General features: G+C 40.1%; 1 protein-coding gene across 4 annotated transcripts in view; it reads right to left on the reverse strand.

The window, feature by feature from the left end:
• MEIS2 (Meis homeobox 2) overlaps positions 1-14,544 on the reverse strand; it is a 171,823-nt gene that overhangs the window by 5,317 nt on the left and 151,962 nt on the right. For all 4 annotated transcript variants that reach the window (XM_033063892.2, XM_033063890.2, XM_033063893.2 and 1 more), the window contains exon 10: positions 1,190-1,248. In XM_033063892.2, coding sequence (XP_032919783.1) covers positions 1,190-1,248 — 59 coding nt within the window. The remainder of the gene's footprint in view (positions 1-1,189; positions 1,249-14,544) is intronic.

Genomic DNA, 14,544 nt, shown 5'->3' on the forward strand with positions numbered 1-14,544 from the left:
GCCCAATAAACAAGTTTGTCAAGTCAGTTCACTTGCTTAGGATCTGTTTCTCTACTTACCTTTAATGCAAAACAGTGGAAGCCCGCTGAAGTGCTATGTGCGTTTTCTTAACGAACTAAGTACCTATTCTGTTCCTCTCTAATTACACAAAGTTGGGAATCTGGCATTTGTGACATACGGTATTTATGATGAAACTTAATAAAACTTATAAAACTACTCTCACCTACTCTAGAATGAGCAGGGAAATTCTGGATGTGGCTTTTCCTATTTATGTATACACCGTATTTGGCTTAATGTTTTGCATGGTTAGTTGAGTTAGTGTTTTCCCCCTTTTTACCTGTTAATGAAAAAGAAATTTAATGCTACATGGGAAGAGTTTCCCAAAGGTTTAATGACCTTTTCAAAAACCTTTAAAGTGAAGCAGCAGGCGAAATCACCATCAAGTTAAAGCCCTTGTTAGTGACAACAGTCATCACCACATGGAGAACAGTTTTATCCCATAACCTCATGTTAGGAAACCACAACTCCCTAGTATGCTCAGGAAATGCATATTAGAAAGTGGAATGATTAACATGGTACCAATTGTTGTGTAAAGCGCTACATATTCTAAATGCTTTAATAGAAATGTAGAAAAGGTATTGTTATAAAAATCATATGTTTCACTGGGAGCATATCTGGTGCATTCTTAAACAAAAGTAATAATCTTTTAATATTTTCTGGCAGTATGGTACCATGTCACATTAGTAGCATATTGTGAATAGTCAAAGCAAATGAATGGATACAATGAGTTTTACAGCTCGCCTTCCAGAAGTAAAAGCAATGCATACACCAAGGAGTTGTGGGTAGCAAGAAAATGAGATTGTCCTGCTGATTGGATGCAGACAAGCAATGAGTAATTCAAGAGCTCACAGTCAAACAAACTGCTTGTGGCACTACTACTTGTACCCAATTACCAATTCAGAGAGAAAATAAAAAGCAGTTTCAGTAGAGTCAGGGTGGGAAATCTCCAATTAGCACCAATTAGTGAAGTTGCTTCCTACAGCGGAATTCTGGGGACATAAGAAAAAAAAATAATCTCCCAGAATGCCTGGTTGAAGCATTTATTTACCAGGTGATGGGACTCCCGAAGAATAACTTGATGAGGATTTGCGCCTGTGGGACTTGAATACAGATACTACTTGGAACTTGCCTGCTCGATTTGACTGGTCAATCATAGGCTGTACTATTCTTCTTCTGGCATTAATAAACCTGCAACAGAATACAAAGAATAGAAGTCCTTTCATCAGCTTGCTTCTCTGTTTTGAGAACACCTCTGCTTTAAAAGTGACAGGATTTTAGCGGGCTGTGGAAATGTGTTTTGCTTCACGATGCTTTTTAAAAAGAGTATAATTTCACTTTAAAGGATTTTCCTCTAAGTGCTCAGAAATTGTAACTGGTAACACGCTTATCTTACTAGCCAGCTTAAAGCTGGATTTGCCAGAAGGCTTTGAACAAGTAAATGCGACCGAAAACTTGTGTTAAAAGACAATTGTTTCTTTAACTTCTTCTAAGTGGCTCAGATCCTGGTTAAAGTTCACAGGCTGCGAGACTTTCTTTTCCCCTTTCCATCTTAGGGATCCAGCTCTCCTTGCAGCTGGCCATAAATGAGGACCAGGCTTTGCCACTCCGTGCTTTCACAAGGTATCGTTAGGTCAGCAAAGCCATCAATTAGGCTGTCTGAAGTTTTATCACCAGCGCAGCAGCAATAAGTGCCGGCCCAGAAAGACTTCTGCTCTTCTACAACTCCTGCAGTTGGAGCCTGTAAAGGCGAGGGTCGTTTGGAGGTCAGTGCCAGCTGGGGGCCACCTCTGTGTCCAAGTGGGGACACCCCGTGCAAGGCGACCGCCCGCCTGCCCTCAACTCAGGCACCTTTCAACTCGTTAGAAACCCCCAGTCACAGGTACATGTGGTTAATATTAGACTCAAAATAACCTTTTTTTTTTTTTATCTCAAACTGGGGTGGTTGCCGTAGCTTTTGAGCACTGGTAAAGGCAGTTAGTTGGCTGTGGAGCCTGGATTTAATTTTGCTAGTAATCCAAAAATAAGTGCTTGCATATTTCTTATTAGCTTAATGCTCAGCAATCCACATCAGCACAAGCTAAGCTAAATTAATTTCCCTAAAATAATTTCAAAACTTGCCTATTCACAAAACATCTTTGAAAACAGGGCAATTTTCTATCACTCGGGAGCCACACTTGTTTTTGTCCCTTCTCTTTGTGTTTGAGAACACTTTGGAGCCTTCGTGCAGGTTTTGTGTGCTATTTCACAGCTCAGGCTTTCGCCTGGTGACCCTTAAGGAGTGCTAATGAAGTCGAATACTAGCGTTTAATCCTCTTCAGAAATACTAAAATGCCCATCATCCAAAACAGCCTCCAATAATTGCCATTGGGCCCGATCCAATGCCTAGCAAAGTCTTTCAGTCAGTTAACTGAAAACTAAGTTCATCTGCTCATTTAGTAAATTGCTAGCCTTTATACAGCATCAACTCCGCAAGGCCTTTTGTCACGCTCCCCTCACTCCCTCCCACCCTCTGGTTAAATTCCTTCGCAGATAATAAAGGACGGTGGCACACCTTCGATTGCATCTTCTGTAATCACAGTGGTGGAAATTTCATTAGACAGATGCATAAATGCTACAAGTAACGCTAAAGAGCTCTTTTGCATCTTTCTGTTTACATCCAAAAGACATTCTTTATTCTTTAGGAAAAGTATCATTCAGTTGTCAGAAATGTCATCCTGCCTCAGAATTAGTCATGACTTCAGCTATTAAAATAAAAACTCAGACACAGTCAATATACTTGTTTATTCCCTTCTGACTGTGGCACAGTGAAGACATCACTGCCAGTTCTGTGATTTTGAAGTGTGTTTCCGTCCTCAGAGACAAAGGTCCCTGATAGGACTTATTTGCTGAGTTACTTTCCAGCAATGATGCTGTGCTGACCAAATGGAGCCTGACCTGAACCTCCTCCATCCAGCACGCCTTTTATCAGCTAAAGTTAAGGCCAATAGAGATTAACAGGAAAGCCTGATAAGACTGTTTTCTCTTCTCCTATGAGCTTCTAATGGTGTATACAGATGGCAAGGTTTTAAAGAATGGAATGAACTCTTATTTAGGCCTGTAAAAAATCACAGAAACACCCCCACACACACGCACACACTTTCCATCTTACTAACCCCTTTTCTTCAATCAGGCCACTCTTCAGGAAAACCAAATTGCTCTTTCTTTTTTTTTATTTAAACCCCAACCACTTTTATTATTTACATCTGGTGGTCCCCTTATTTATGTCCCTCTCCACTTCCCTGCACACACACCCCTGCTCACAGGGCTGCGAAGCATTATGGGCCTTGGCTCTCAGCAGGAGAACTCCACACTGTCTTCAAACAAATAATTAAGGGGAAGGTTAAAGGTTCACCCAGAGGTCACATCTTTGGATACTCCTCAGAAAGTTTACATTAGTAAGAAATGGGTGCCCTCTGAAGTGTTCTTTCAATGGGCTCACGCAACAAGGCAGAGCATTAAGAAAATTCTACATCCTTAAGGGTTTCAGGTAACATCTGCTTTACCTCTGAGCACGGAGACTGGGATACTGTGCTGCAGCCTTACATATTTGACAGTCTCCACAGACTAAGCCTTTGGGACGGGTGTTGAAAACTCCATCTTGGCCAGCCATTCACCACCAGAGGAGTGTGGCCTTATTTTATCCTGCTGATGTGAATAAAGCCAGTCTTCACTGCAAACTCTACCTAGAGGCAATTTACTAGTTGTTTTGGAAAGGGGAGTTCAAGCCCTAAAAGCAAGTCCTCCATATTTGTTTTCCTACCTACCTACCTAAATAAATAAATAATTAAATAAAGTGCTACAATTAATCCAGTTAAAACTTGTGAAAACTAGCTCTTGGGTTTGATTTCTATTTCTCCATTTTTCTTCTGCAAATCTGCAAAACAACAGGTGCAAGCAATGTCCTCTAGACCAGCAACAACTTCATATAGAGAGAAGACACACTGATGTATACTTGGAAAGATATAGGAGAACAGGCTTTAGGCATCCAGGTAATTTCGAAATTCCATTTCTATGGCTCCTCTGAAAAATCTTGTTCATATACAGTATCAGTTATACCCACCAGTGGGTATGTCTGAAAAATGACACCTGAAACTATTTATATTTGCAAGATTGCAGGTGCAAAACAGACATACATTTCATGTGAAGCTAAAAATCGAATCCTAGTTTCACTAGCAGTAGCAACATCATGTAATGCATCAGCACAATTGGTAGACAAGGGCATAGAATGCAGTGTTTGTGCATTATTATTTATTCCTTATGCTGCTCCATAAATATGCACAGTGCATAATAGAGATGTAGAAAACAGAGTCCCTGCCCTAGCCTTTACATTTTTTGAGGGCTGTTTCTGAATCCCTCAGAGAGCCATATCCAGGGCCAAAGTAAAGCAAAACACAGCCTTTTGCACAGCACTTCAGTTTGTGTTGCAAAAACACTCTGATGTTATTTAGGCACAAATGTCTTCAAAAGGTATTAAGAGACAGGTGAAAAAAGAGAACACCAATGCCACTGTTTTCAGCATTATTTGGAACCCTATAAAAGAAGAATTCACAGCTCTGCTCCTGACACTAATTGCTTACCCTTCACCCAGAGGCCAAAGATTGAATAGCCTGAAAAGATGAGTAAAATCTATCAAAAAGACATGGACTTCTTTGTTACTCTGCTGTTAATAGTAATGCCTATTATTTGGATGATAGCAGTTAGAGGACCCAATGAAGCTCAGTCTTACTCTACCCTATGCTTCACAAGCACACTGTCCAAGAGAACTCAGTCTGAACAGATTTCCAGGCAAAGCCTGAGGGAGAGGAGAGACGCCTTCTCCCTGTTTGTGGAGGGGAACAGAGACAGAAGGAGATTAAGTGACAAGGCCAAAGTCATACAAGAGATCTTTGGCAGAGCCACACACCCAACATAGATTTCCTCAGTCCTCTTTCTGTGCTCCTACAATCTGCTATCCATATGCTATCTTTCCTTTGTTCCCCCAGCTTAACAGTCAGGCACACTGGCAGGGGACTGCAAAGAGAGCTCACATTGCCACTGTTTGTGCCTTACCTGCTGTGTAGATAAAGAGGGGTCATCAGCCTCCAGGGCTGTGAGGCAATACCTTCACAAACTCTACATTCATATGGTACTTGGTCCTCATTCCAGAATGATAAATGAGGTGTGTAATGTTGAGAAATACATGTCATTGACATAGCAGGCTCAATAAAAAACTCACTCCCAGCATTTTGCAAATGACAGATTACTAACCTTGCTTATTCATACAATAGCCATTTGAATCAAAAGGGTTTTTGCATCTTGTATTTTTTCTCTAATTGCTAACTAAGGCAGCCACATCTATTTCCTATAGACAGGGTCTGTCTTTCTCACACAAATAGTTCTGGTTACTTTTGCGGGACAGTTTATGAAAGCACAAATGAACAAGATCTGGCTCAAAATGTACAATATGGACTTCTTTAAAAGGAGGTGATTTCACTTTTATCTGCTTTCAGCAAAACCCAGTAGAGCAGTAAAGGTGCACTAGTGAATATGCAATGTAGTCTGGTGATTTGGAAGCACTAGTCCTAATTGGTTCCTACCATTGATAATTAGCATGACAATATAATCTAAACATATGCATTTAATCACATCTCTTCAAATCGAGATTGGTTTTCTTTGTCCAAAATAAATATGCATTCTGTACTTTATAGGAAGCCCGTAATTAATCTGCTTTATACATTTATCATATTTTATCTCAAGTCATATCAAATGATGTTAAACTCAAATTTGCATAATACATTTTATTCTATAATAAAATAATGTTCTGATAAAATCATAGAGACATATTTCTGCAAAGTGCAAAGAGAATAAATAACAAATAGTGATCTCTTAATCTGCTTCTTCAAATCTGGCTCACTTAAAAATAATTTTTTTGTTGTTTCCACTGTCTTTTTTATACTTACTGTACGTATATTTTGAAACACTGTGACTACACCATAAATGCTTAAGATTACTTCTTTAAATGAACTGTTAGTGACTATACTGATTAGCAATCACAATTAAAAACATCTCCAGCTTTACTTTATGGCTATCATGGAAAATTCAGTTTAAGTATGTAGGGTCGCAACAGGTCTTGTTTCAGGAGGATGAAGTACATGAATGTTAGGAAACTATAACTTGTTCCCAATCGGGGGCCTAATCTGACCTCAAGCAAAGAGTGATATTTAACTCCCATCACTTGTCTGTATGTCTAATAGCTTCTCTGAGATGAACTGGTGCCAAATGGAACCATTCCTGCCCCAGCAGCATAGACTGCTCCCCATGAGAAACTGAGGAACAACATGGAGCCACCACGTACAATGCAAAACTTCAGTGTCAGCCTTCAATCTGGATTTCCACTTAAAATATCCATCCCAGAAAATGAGGTGCTAAAATATTGAATTTATTTAACAAACCAGCCGCTGCATAAATAGGTTCTCAATTATTTATGTGAAAACCAGAGAAATAAACAAACTTGTGAGATGAATTCACAATCAGTTCTTTAAAAGGATTAATGACAAGGAAAGTTTTGACTCCAGTTTTAGCCCAACACACTTCTCCTCTTAGACTTGAAAAGGTTGGAAGTACTGAGTGAACATTTGTCAGAGTTAGTCACAGAAATAATAAAAATACAAGTAACAACAATAGCTACACTAATTTGGAGTTAGAATTGTTTGCTGTCATCGGAATAAAAAAATTAATTTTTAAAAATTTTTAGGTGCCCAGGGGAACAGTCTTGCAAGATTTTTCAAAAACCTGCCAGATGTAGATCAGAAGCTCAACTCTTATTAAACCTACATAAATGGTAGCTGAGCTAAAAGAATAAATGGGGTCTAAGCACCTGCTTCAATGTTTTTGCTGAGTAAGAGTCTAAGAATGCATTCTAAAAAGTAATCCAAATGTTTTCACCTTGGATAGGGAAATAAATCCTTACTTAAATGATATTTCAGGATTTGGACTATGAACATGTTAGTGTTCAAGCGCATATGCTACACTGATCCCTTGTTGCCCAAGAATGCCCTAATTTTGAAGGGAAAATAACCAACGAGAGTCACAAAATATGTTTGCCTAAGTAACCTAGAAAATTACTTCTTTCCCAAGCAGAAAAAATAATTTTAGAAGTTGTGAGCTGCTCAGAGCAGTCTGAAAGAATGCATTAGAAAAGTTATTAATTTTCAGAAACACTTTTATCAATATCCACCTCCTGCCTTTACAGCAGTCTTTGTCTATCACCTAAACTTTTATCTGAGCAAGTAAAATCTATTTATCTTAGTTTATTTAACTTCTCCCTCCACAATGTATTTTAAACTGACAGAATTAGGTTTAAGCAGTATGTGTACGTACAAAAATAGTTGAAAAAGCCCTTGTTTATGCTTCACTGAATCTATGCCACACCTGGTTACCAAGTCATATTTGCAGCATTCCTTATAGGAAATTAAAAAAGCTGAGTTAGTCACCTGGAAATGAGCCATCTAAATAAGGCTTCCCTAAGTCATGAACATTGAGAAATGGAGTCAGTTACGGATTGCTTTTGCGAGGAAGCAGGACGGACAGGCTTGTTTCTACCCTGGTAAAACTTCACCTGGTTTTGGACAGCCTTGTTAGAGAAGGGGGGTTAAGGGCTTTTCACACCGACTTTCTAAAGCTTATTCAGACATCTCACATCTGTCAAAGGTGTGATTCAAAGGACCTGAGTCGCCATCACGTTTGGTGAAGACTCCAGAAGATGAGAGAGAAAAACTTAGCTGGATGCCTGAGGCAGCCTGAGGTAGGTGCTAACCATCCCAAAGACTTCTGCTGCATCTTCTATGTTTATATTGGACCTCCTAAAAATACCTCGTGCCATTTGGAGCTGCCAATTGTTGGAAATCATGACTTTGCTCGTCCTGTAACTGTGAGACTGTCCTAAAAAAATCAGAAATTTAAACAGCGCTCTTCCCACTGTTTACTTTGTGAGTTTTTCAGTCATTGCACCACATTTTTAAAATGCTCTTCTCAGCCACAAAATCTAGAAACTTAGTTGAAAAGATTCCCACACAGCCATCGTCTCCTGGAGCTGGGACCTCGAGTTAACATGAAACAACTTGAGCCTTGTGATAAAATCATGAGAATTGGCAAGCCGGGCATCTATTCACCTCAGAGGAAAATGCGCCTCGTTAAACGTGTAACTCCCGGTTAGCAGATCGCTCCTTGGGAGCGTGCAGAACGATTTGGCTGTGCCGGGGAAAGCCCTGGTGTCTGTCCCGGGGAACACCTGCGCTGCAGCACACCCGGGGAGCCCTGCCTTGGTCCCGGGGCAGGGTTTGTGCCGGGGCCTTCCCCGGCAGGCAAGGAAAGGCCGCAGCCGGGGCTCCCCACGGACCGGCACCCGCAGCCCCGCCGGCCCGCGGCCCTCACAGCCCCGCCAAGGCCGCATCCAGCCCCTCCACGGGGTCGGGAGCTGCAGCGCCGGCCAGGGAACAGCCATCGCTGCCGGCCGCAGAACCGGGCCGGCCTCGAGGTGCAGGCCGGGTGGCCCCAGGGGAGGCCTCCCGCTGTGCAGCAGGGCGCCATGAGGTGGGGCCAGAGCACCGCAGCCGGGCCGGGGGTGCCGTGCCCCGCGGAGCCGGGCCGGCTCGGAGCGCGGCGGGGAGCGGCCTGAGCAGCGCCGCCACTGCCCCACGAGCTCCCAGCAAACAGCCCGGCTGCCACAGTGCCATCCCTTATTCCCCCGTGGCTCCTGCTGGGAAACCAGCGCCTTTTGGTGCGGGCCCCCTGAAACCACAGAACTCCCGCCGGAGGAGGCTGCTCCTCTTTTGACAGTGCCATCAGGTTGCTCATACATGTTTTTTTACCACGCACCGTAAAAATGATCTTTTAAATATACTTGAAAGGAAGGGAGGAGAAAAACAGACATACTTCCTTAGCTATTCATATCTTACAGATAAAATGCAAAGTCAATAGACACAAGCCATAGCATTTAACCTCATCCTGTACTTGATTTATTGCAGATGAGAATCAACGAGAAATGGAATCACTTTGAAATTTTTACTACTGACATTAAAATTACATGTTTGTATACATACGTCTTGTGGAGATGCTAAATACAATTTTAGCTAATTTGACATGCAGTTTGATTTGCTAGCACTTAGAAATTCGTGTTAAGGGTAGACAACAAATCTCCTCTAAAATCTTAAGTAACTCATGCATTTAAAGATATGTTAATTTGTCATCTTAAACTCCTAGGATAATATTTTCAAAACTAGTTAGGGTCCAACAGTCTTGAAAATGCAATCAGGAGCTGAGGGACCCCATTTTAGCTAACTTTAAAAAAAACCAAACAAACTGTAACTACACTTTGTGTAATTCAAAGTGTAATATCACATTCAAGTATTTTACACTTATTTTTAACATCAATGTTTAACATATTAATTTTAAAAAATAGTTCTAAATTGACTGAAAAGGAGAGTTATCAACAAATTTAACATCTGTTTAACTTCCCAGATCAAATAAGATTAAGGCACTAATTCTCCCTTTTACGTTTCAGTGGAAACTACCTAAGTAGCAACTTGCCAAAAATGCATAAAGGTGTTTAGCAATTATGTAGTGGGTATGTTTGAAGAGATCAAGGTGCACTCACATGTCCTGTGCTATGGGTATCTCTGATTAGCTTGTCATCTGCTCTGAAGAAGATGTAGCCCAACTCTCCTCTACTATGTAACAGGCCAGCTGTTAGCTGTCTGTCAAGCACCTAAAGTGGACAAGTAGTCCAGGAGCAAAAATGTCACTCCTTTGATCTGGCAAGGAGCAGCTGCTGATTTATAGAGTAGGACTTTGTTCTTCCGTTCTATTTTACTTTCTTTCCTAAGGCAGAACCACAAAATCCAGCAGAAAAAAAAAAAGTGCCATTCTCTGCAACATCAACAAGCTCTGACAACTGCAACAGGGTTTTTCTTGGCCCTAACAAAGCTTTCAGGCATCTCCTTTGACGCTCACCTTTTTTTTCCTTCTTCTTTTTGCAATGCGGTAGTTATTGTTTAATTCAGCTTCTGTAAATGGAATGGACTGTGGCCAGCAAGCCTGGGGCATAAACACACCTGTATGAAAGAAGCCTTATTGTAGCAACCATCTACAACCAACCTGCACATGCACTACCAGTTCGTGAGTTCAGAAGGAATGTTCCATTTTCCCTAACAGTAAATTTTGCCTTAAGATAACTACTTTTTGTACCCACTGTCCTGTCTTGACCACGAAGCTTGCATACACTTTTTCATTGTTATTAAAATCAGAAGGAAAAAAAATAGTGTATTTTTCTACCTGTCAACCAGGGAATGTCAAGAAATTGGATCCAAAGAGCCCACTTTAAAAAAAACACAGCCAAAATGTATTTATAGAAACACACTGCTGAAAGTTTGAAAACCAGGATTGTAAAGATGTTCTGTTTCAGACATAGTGATGCAGTTTCAAGCACCTCCAGCTTATACTGCTGCAGATTCTCCTCAAAAAAAGAATTTGGCAAAAACAAGAACTCAATAAGAAATAGCATTTGATGCAACTAAGCAGACCGCAGCGCTGCCAGCCCGGAGTCAATACTCCATTCCTTCTCTTAGAAGGTGCTGAGCAGATTCTGTGAGGTGATCTGTTACTACACACACTGGTGAAGTCCTGCCTCACCCATCAGGATAGCAAGAGTGTTTTCCTTTATTTCCCTTATGATCTGTTTTCAAGTTTATTAGCTAAAACCCGAAACCTACAGGGCGCAATAAAAGGCTGCAGTATCACGCTGCTGAAGAGAAGCTGTGTTTGACCCTGGTTTGTGTCCATGTACATGCTGTGCTCACATTTCTTTATACTGTAACTTTAAAAACAGACAAAAAAGGATTACAAAACAAAGATGGGAAGAGGTGAGGGTGGTGGGGGCGACATCATGACTACAAGATCTTTTGCATATATGTTAGCTTGTGGAAATAAATAAGAACTATTACAGCCAGAGCCCTAAGGGAGGCAGGAAAATGATGATGTACAGGATAGTATAAAATGATATATTAAAAACTGTGCTGTCAGTGGAACAATAGAATATTAAGCAAAAGTCCATAATAATTGGCAGATATTTAGCTGTAGACATCTTTCTCTGGTTGGTGGGTACTAAAGTATACGTGAGAGGAAAGAGAACTAGTTAGGCAATTAGAAGTAATGGGAATAAATAATACACCATGTATAAATACATCTCCCCCTTTCCCAAGTTATAGCTCTTATCTGGATACACCTAATAACCTCTCAGTAAGTCATATCTACATGCTCATATCCCTTGTGTTTTGCTCTTTGCAATGTCTGGGTACTAGAGATTCTGCTTATAAAAATCTCTCTTTCTGTAGATGCAGATGTTAAATATTTTCCCTTTAATTTTTGCAATGATAGTGGCAAGACTTCATCAGACCAGAGTGTCTAATGTCTTAGTAGTTAAAGATGTGTTAACGCACCACAAGGCTGCAGCCTGCCATGTTATGGAATACATGCTTCACAACAATGAGCTGGTAGCAGGACAAGTGTGGGACAAGTATATTAAGTATGCTGAAATGGAGATGTAAATATACCGATCTTTCCAGTGTCATACTGGTGAAACTTCTGCTATGTCTCCTCCCATCTTCTGTTCTCTGTATTTCACATGAATCAGGGGCAAATGTTCTAAAAACATTTTTGAGAATTTGTTCCATATGAGCATGTCTCATGGATGCTTGTGTCTTAGTTGTAAGCCAAACTGGCTTGGGATGGAAAAATTGAAAATCTCTGTGGGGCCGTTTCCTCACCCTATCACTGCATATCCCAGGCTCTCATATTTTCTGACCTTCATCTCTCCAGGGCTCAGTCTTGCTTCCTAGCCTACCTTGCTGTCTCCCCAGAGATAATTGCAAAGTACAGCTGGCAAGTCAGTGATAAAGCTTGCTGGTGCTCTGCAAGAGTCCTAGATGGCCAGATATGCTGTGGTTGAGGACCTATACGTGAATGTTATAACTTTTATTGTCTCCATGCTGTTTTGAACAAGCTTTTGTCTTCTCAACAAGCAAGGACTGAAACTTTGAAGGTTTACTCTTTCTAAAACATTTGAAAGGCTGGATTCTCCTGATTTCAGTACTCCGCTGGCTTATGCACAGAGCAGAGCATAGCATTGGAGAAACCTGTGCACCATGATTCAGTTTTTGGCTTTCCCAGCTAAAGACAGGTCTTTTAATATATTTTTCTTTCATCTGTTAAAGGATGGGTAGCTGGAGATGTTTTTTTTAATGCAGTCGTTGGCACTTAAATAGCTCATGTGAAAATTAAATCCTAGCACAGAAAGAAACTTGAAACGCATTTCTTCAGTCCAAACTGGCTAGTTCTGCAATGTGTTCCACTATCCCATATTTTGCATACAATTGAGATATTTGTCATGAAATGAAACCCAATCTATATAAACTATCTAATATTTACCTTTATTTCTTTATGAGAGCAGTTTGGAAACTGTGTGTGATCTTACATAAGTTTAATAACTGGTTGCTGATGGATTTCAATATTAACTCTGACTGTTCTGGCTGATAGGATGTTGAGGCTTAATTTTCAGAATTTCACTAATTGTTCCTACACTGCGTAGGGGTAAAGGCATCTAAGAATATGTGTATAAACCTGCATTTGAGTCCACAAAACTGATAATGGCAGGGACGTATCCAACAATGTTAGTCACGTCATTCTGGTCTAGTAAAGCACTCAGATGTATAAGGCAAATTTTCAAAGTTATCAAGTTCTCTTATCAAAATCATCATAGGTTCTATAAAGCTATTCCCAAATGTTCAGTGAATTTCTGAGTTAGAAGGCAGTACTAGAAATATGTGATGACATTAGTGCCTAAACTGTAGGTGATCTGCTCTCAAGGAATTTTCTCTCTGGTTAGATGTTCCAAGAATCACCAGAAGGTGGACTTAGATACCTAACTACATTTTTTTAATTAAAAAAAAAAATAAAAGCCGTCACTTAACACTGAAAATGCCTAAATTATTTAGGCATGTAGATCTCTACTTTTTAAAATCCCATCCCACAATAATTTTTGCTGCTGTGTATTTGTGTTTCCTAACAGTCAGTTACTTTCTGCAGTAATCGTGCTCTGTCTCTGAGTTGGATGCTTATGTCCGGGATTCCTATGGATCCTTTTAAACAAACAGACATCTTAGGACAGGTCTGTTCATCCTTATAATAACAGAGATAAACATCTCTCCTTTTTAGCTGACACCATAATTATTTGACTGTTTATCTGGAAAGAAGGAGATCAAGTTTTACCTCCCTATCCTGCTTGATTTGGAACACAGACATGAGCATGGGTCCATCACATTCTAAAATAATATCTGAATCACCCACAGAGTCAGTACAGTAAACAAAGCCCTTTCAGTTCATGTTCTGAAAATGTTCCACCCAAATTAAGCAATTTTGCAGCCATAATTAACCAGAACTTAGCTTTCACAAATCTGAAGTTGGAACCTTAACCAAGGGGCTGTACAGTCAAGCCCATATTCTTAATTAGTTTTGTTCTAGTGACTAGTCGTTACATACACAAAAGAACTGGAAATCAGGAGAACAAGAAAGGCATGATAGTGAAGAAGAGTAAAGATGGAGCATTATGTTCAATACCCATTGATTGATTGAGAAACTCAACTTAATTGGAACAGTTAAGACATTGATTTAAATCAAGACGAAGAGAAGACCTGCAAACATATATTCTATTTAACAAGTGAATTTTCTAGCCAATGAACCATTGAGGGTAGCACTCTCTCTATCCCATTTGACTCTTCTGTGTAAACCTTGGTATGGCTAATGTATGACAAGAACTTTGCTGAGTTTGGCCCTTGGGAAGGTTTGGCCCTTGAGACAAGGCTGATTTGTGTTGAAACTTGTGTCGCTGTGGACCAGGAATAGGTTCCTGCCTATTTGTCACTGTATGTGTATTTGTGCTCCTACTCTCTCCCAGAGGACTTTTATATAATAAAATAACCATGCACAGAGCAATATCTCATTTTATGGCACTATCAGGGTTACAGTTCCAGATTTCTCAATTATATTCTGTTTAAGCAGTTCTGTGCAGGCTCACCAGTGGAAAAAAGTATGTGTGGACCAAAAGTTCCTAAGCTTCTTGGGACTCGATAGCAACTAGATGATGCTGGAAAATTCAGAGGTTGCAAAAGCCAAAGATTAACTTAAACTAAAGATTGCAAGGTTTGTGCTTGACAGTCATAACTCAAATGTGATACATGTCTAAAAGATACATACATAATAATGAGGAAATATTTTATGAAATATACTACACAGATCTTTTATTGTGGCTTAATTAGTTCATAAGCCAATATTATAGTAACACTTTCATAAGAAGTTCAGGCCAAGTTTTACAGCATCTTTAATCAACCTTTGAAAGAAACACAAAATTTAAGG

Source organism: Catharus ustulatus, chromosome 6, assembly GCF_009819885.2.
Source record: "Catharus ustulatus isolate bCatUst1 chromosome 6, bCatUst1.pri.v2, whole genome shotgun sequence".
Lineage (NCBI taxonomy): Eukaryota > Metazoa > Chordata > Aves > Passeriformes > Turdidae > Catharus > Catharus ustulatus.